Source organism: Nylanderia fulva, unplaced genomic scaffold (assembly GCF_048542155.1).
Source record: "Nylanderia fulva isolate GAGA-0341 unplaced genomic scaffold, ASM4854215v1 Scaffold842, whole genome shotgun sequence".
In the NCBI taxonomy this organism is placed as follows: Eukaryota; Metazoa; Arthropoda; class Insecta; order Hymenoptera; family Formicidae; genus Nylanderia; species Nylanderia fulva.
In genome coordinates, this window is record NW_028190964.1 from 16331 (window position 1) to 22578 (window position 6248).

Here is a 6248-nt window from a genome sequence, read left to right on the forward strand (position 1 = left end):
TAGAAGACGGAACCACGATCATAACTGTAGAATTACAGATAGGCTCCACGCCGTAACTGCTACTTTAAGGGTAACACATTCTTTCCCTTTCCTCCGCATCGTGCAACCTTTGTCGGAAAACCCTTCGTCGTGGGTATCCCCGGAAAAATTTCCGTAATACGACGTTGTCTCGCGCAATAGTTCGAGTACGTGCAACGCGAATCATACACTTGCGAATAACACGCCGCGACTGCGAACGGGACGTAACACAATCTCATAAAACATAACGACATAAAACCTCAACACGTCGCAGCGTTGACCCGACAAAACACACAATCTCGTCCCGAAGAAATAAAAACACTGCTGCGGCTTGAACACTTAAATGCGGAGGAGACTAAACACGTACATAACCTCATAAACGTCTACAACGATTTGTTCCGTCTCCCCACCGATAAATTACACTCCACAGACGTCACTACACACACAATCCCGACAACCGACGAATTAGCGGTCCACACGAAACAATACCGATTTCCGCCGATGCACAAGAAGGAAATTAATAAACAAGTACAAGAACTCATCGAGAACGATGTCATTCAACCATCCACTTCACCGTACAACTCCCTCTTGTGGATCGTGCCAAAGAAACCGGACTCGAAAGGTAACAAACGCTGGCGCATGGTAATAGATTATCGGGCGCTGAATGAAAAAACGATCGGGGACGCGTACCCCCTACCAAACATAGTGGAAATCCTCGATCAACTAGGAAGCGCGAAGTACTTTAGCGTATTCGATTTAGCATCGGGTTTCCATCAAATCAAAATGGATAAAGCACACGCCCATAAAACGGCGTTTTCCACACCGTACGGGCATTACGAATTTAAGAGAATGCCGTTTGGGCTCAAAAAACGCCCCCGCGACATTCCAAAGACTCATGGACCAGGTACTCACCGGACTTCAAGGCGCCGAACTATTTGTGTACCTTGATGATATCGTATTATATTCGAGCTCACTGCGAGAGCACGAAATAAAGTTCCACAAATTGGCGGAACGACTTAGGAAGGCAGGACTGCGACTCCAGCCCGACAAGTGCGAGTTCCTCCGTAAAGAAGTCACGTACCTGGGACATGTCATAAGCGAAACTGGAGTGAAACCCGATCCTAAAAAGATAACCGCGGTTCAGAGTTTCCCTCGCCCTACAGACCCGAAGAATAGCAAGCAATTTCTCGGGCTAGCGGGATACTACCGGAGGTTCATACCTAATTTTTCGAAGATAGCGCGCCCGCTTACCGATCTGCTGAAAAAGGATGAGACCTTTGTTTGGCATAAGGAACAGGAGACAGCCTTTACGCACCTCCGCGATGCATTGTGCAAAGAACCGATACTACAGTATCCGGATTTTACGAAACCTTTCGTTATAACTACCGACGCATCCGGATATGCAATAGGCGGTGTCCTGAGCCAAGGGCCGATTGGAAAAGACCTCCCTATAGCCTACACCTCCAGGTTACTAAATAAGGCCGAGCGAAACTATTCGACTATAGAAAAGGAACTATTAGCAATAGTTTACAGCGTAAATTTCTTCAGGCCTTACATATACGGTAAGAAGTTTAAATTGGTCACGGATCACAAACCTTTGGTGTGGCTACATTCAGTAAAAGACCCATCTTCCCGTCTTGTCCGATGGCGTCTAAAACTATTAGAATACGAGTATGAGGTATTATACAAAGCAGGAAAAATAAACGCCAATGCAGACGCCCTCTCGCGAAATCCTACCCCAGACCCTATGCCCGAAGTCGAACGAGTCCTCCCTCTCTCACAAATACAAAGATTGTCCGACTCCAATGAATCCCTATTCCCCGCTAAGAAGAAGCGAGGCGCAAAAACTCCACGAATCACAAACAAGCTGGATTGCGGCGAACAGCGTCCCTCACCGACCCCCGATAATTCGAAATCAGAGGAAACAAACTCGCCCCCTAGTTCCAGCGAGGACAGCGACTCGGAAAACGAAACCGATAGCAACTCCAGTTCCAGTAGCGAGGAGTTATTCATAAACGTAAACAGTCCTTTCATTCCACGGGCCGCCGTGAGGCCCCGCGTGATAAATATCCCGGACAATTTCGCGACCCGAAAAGATAACCTTGTCATTTTCATAACGCAACAAGGAACACCGATCGACAAGGGAGCCCAAATATTGCAAGTAGCGAACTCCTTGCCGATGACCAGAGATGCAGCTTTGGGCAGGGCAAGGGTAAGTCGCGAGGGCACCCGACGCGTAATTTCTCTCGCGGTAAAGGAGAGGATTTCCGGCGTTACCGAAAAGGAAATAATAAAAGAAGCAATACACTCGCTACTAGACGTTATCCGAGAATTGGGCTTGCAATCGATCTCGATCAGTAAAGGCAACGTTGACAATGTAGATTGGAATACGATATATAACCTCTTAATTAAAATACTAGACGAAATCGACATAAGAATATTTATTTGTACGAACGACATAACGGTCCCCGGGAAGGACCAAAGGGAACAAATTCTCGCCGAAAATCATTGTTCCGCGGTAGCAGGACACAAGGGCATCACCAAAACTTACAATAGGATTAAAAAACGCTACACTTGGAGCGGTATAAAAACTGATGTCCAAAATTTCGTCAAAAACTGCCGCGCGTGTCAATTAAAGAAATTGGTTCGCGTAAAAACCAAGCAACCAATGATCCTAACCGACACCCCCGATTCGGCCTTCGAAAAGGTCTCCATGGATATAATGGGTCCCCTCCCAACCACGAAACAAAACAATACGTACATCCTAACTATACAGGACCTGCTAACCAAATACTCCCTTGCGATCCCACTCCGACAAGCAGGAGCGATACAAGTAGCAGAAGCATTTACTAACGACCTTATTTGTACATTCGGCGCGCCAAAAGCGATCCTCACCGACCAGGGCTCACACTTTATAAACAGCCTCATGAGGACAGTAGCCCGAAAATTTAAAATCAAGCAATGTAAGACCACAGCGTACAGACCACAAGCGAACGGATCGGTAGAACGATCACACCAGGTACTCTGGGAATATTTGAAGCAATTTGTTGATAAAAATAGTGAATGGGATCAAATTTTAAAACTAGCATCGTTTTCGTATAATACGAGCGTATATGAGGGTACAAAATACACTCCGTACGAACTCATTTTCGGGAAAATCGCGCGGGTCCCCTCGAGCGACCCGGACATCGAAAGCATGACTAACGAAAGCTATACACAATATTTAACCACACTATTCAACAAATTGCGCGATTCCCAAACAGCCGCACGCGAAAACTTAAATAATGCTAAGAATAGAGGTAAGAAATACTACGATAAGAAAATCAATACGCGTAAATTTAAGATTAACGATAGCGTTTATTTACTTAAGGAACCTAACAAAGGGAAATTAGGAGACCAATATACAGGTCCCTATAGGATAATAAAGATACTAGGTAAAAATAACGTTAAGTTAGCTATAAGCAATAGTAAGACTAAAACCGTACATATGGACAAGTTAAAGCCCTCACCACATCAAGCCCCCACCCTTGAAGACCCCCACTCCGAAGACGAATATATCTCGGACGCCCAAACGGAGGACGGGCCAGTAATCAACCAACCACGCTAAGATGAGGACTCTCGCAATTATCCTGGGCATGGCCTTCCTGGCCCCACTATCCAGCGGACTAATCGGATACGACTGTGGAGGACGGGGCCTGAACATCACAACACTCTCCCTCTTAGATATCGAAGAGTGTAAAACCAACAGCATCGAACCTAAGAAGGAGGAAGTCTATATACAACTACTCCAACTCAGTGAATTCGTGCATACTCCTGCCTACCAATGCAAAATCGAAATAGACCGGACTATATTTTACTGCGGAATGCACTCTCATATAGCAGCGGTGCAGAACGGAAGACAGGAGTATATCCACGAAATATCGGCAGATACATGCCGAAAATTGCACGAAACAGGGACCATATCTCTAGGAGTTAACCAGCACATTACTGGGATTAAGCCAAATGCAACAAACCTAAGAGCAATGACACTCGCAGGATCAGTTAAGACAGACGGAAAATGCAGCGGCACCCAGTTCAGCGACGCATACGGTTCATGGGACGACGTGATCGTGCAAGCCTCAGTACGAATCACGATACGACAATTGGAGCTGCCCGTTGGATACAATAACAATGAAGTGATACTTCCATCCGGCACTCGCTGTCCCGTAACGACAGGCGAATGCATTGATGCCGACGGCGCCTCCACCTTCTGGACAATCCTGCCAATTGACAACTGTCACTTTGGACGATACGATGTTCTCTACGAAGGAATAGCATATCGATTGTCGCCCAGCACTCCCCAAGAGGAAGCGCCAACGATTTATACAGTCACGGCGCGTGACACAACCTTCGCATTAGCAAGGACAACCGAGACCAACGTATGCGGATACAACCTTTGGCGAACGGAACATCCCAAGCTGTGTATCCTCGAAACGAGGCCCGAACGGACATTCAAAAGCCGTTCCAAGGTCAGAATCGACAACCTCGACATCTTCACATATGTGAATTCAAAATTTATATACGTCGAGAAACACCTGAAAACCCAGCTGACCCAACTATACAAGGATATTATGGAGCAAAAATGTGCACTGGAAAGGCAGATCCTCCTCAACGCACTTTCTCTAGCAAGCATAGCACCTGACGAAATGGCGCATCGAATAATGAAGTCTCCAGGTTATACCGCCATAACTGCAGGTGAAGTTATACACCTCATCAAATGTATACCTGTCAAATGCCGCCTACGACCTACCGAGGAGTGCTACAACGAACTGCCCGTCACTCATCAAAATAAGTCACTCTTCCTCTTACCAAGATCGAAGATACTTACTAAAGCCGGAACATCGAGGGATTGCAATGAACTATTACCAACTCTATACCAAATACACAACACCTGGTATAGACTAACACCGAAACCCGTGGAATCGGTGGCACCGCCTACTATCAGGCCTCTAACCAAACCCTCATGGAAGTACGTAAGCCCGGATTCACTCGCTTCCAGTGGTATCTATACGAACGAAGATCTTGATCGTCTTCGCGACCATATCATGTTCCCCGTGGAAAAACCCTCCATGCTCCACACAATCGCCAGGGGAGCAATGGGACAGGAAATTCCTACAGGCAGTTTCTCCTTGCTGAATTTATTAGACGAGAAATCTCTCGACCGAATAGCGGAAAATACCGGAGCCAGGCTATGGAAGGGATTTATAAGCTTCGGATCCGCCAGTGCCGGAGTACTTGGCATCTTCGTTACCGTACGGTTGATAAAATTAATAATCGACACCCTGATCCATGGGTACGCACTCCACTCGGTGTACGGATGGAGTCTACATCTACTCGGAGCCATTTGGACCTCGGTGACCAACGTTCTCCTACACCTTGGTAGATCAGCGGACGGAGAACAGGACAACGGACGAGAACTGCTACACCAGAAACCCCCTCCAACGAACGAAGAAGAAACACCCTTAACCCTGCCCACACAACAAACCCCTTCGATTAACGAATCAGACAGTGGCAAAGTGTGTGCAAAAACTCACCCTACGAGTGTTCCCCCAATGAAAGATTACGGCGAACTAAATAAATATTTACATAATCAATGTTAAGTTAAGAACCTAATCGTAGCGCATAGAAAACTAAGTCCAAAATGTTGGAACATTAAATTCCAACATTTTTATTTTAAGGGGGGAGGTGTCACGTCCGGCCGTATAAATTTTTTCGTTTACTCCAAGTTCCTTAAACGCTATTTGAAAAGCGCGCCAAGCCGGCCATGACGCTTAACTCCGCCTAGAAACTAAGCGTGGCGCTTCGTAGCGCCTAAGGGTCTCCCACCACGGTGAGAGCCCCTACTCCGGAGAGTTCCCCCTCTCCAGGCCGCCGCAGGCCCGAGCCGCCGAAACGAAGGACCTCAGAACAGTCCCGAATTTCGTCAGTTCTCTGCGCGACACCGAACAGTATAGTCGCACTCCTAAATTCTAACTCTAAGTCCAAATTCTAAATCCTAACTCTAATTCTAAAATTCTAACTCTAAGTATAATATTCTAACTCTAAATTCTAAGTCTAAATCTAAATTCTAATTCTAAGTTTTAGTCTCGAATTTTGTACTACTATACGAATAAATCAGTGTATTCATGTGTGAAAACTAGTGTTCAGTATTCTTCAAAACTTCCACTCCCGTGATAAAATACGATAGCGTT

At 46.1% G+C, this 6248-nt stretch overlaps 1 protein-coding gene across 1 annotated transcript; it reads left to right on the forward strand.

Moving 5' to 3' along the window:
• Positions 1-3341: 3341 nt before the first annotated feature.
• LOC146719831 (uncharacterized) lies at positions 3342-5861 on the forward strand. Its single transcript, XM_085489466.1, has one exon. It carries the CDS (start codon positions 3627-3629, stop codon positions 5655-5657), a length of 2031 nt encoding a protein of 676 aa, XP_085345592.1. The 5' UTR covers positions 3342-3626; the 3' UTR covers positions 5658-5861.
• The last annotated feature ends 387 nt before the right edge of the window (positions 5862-6248 follow it).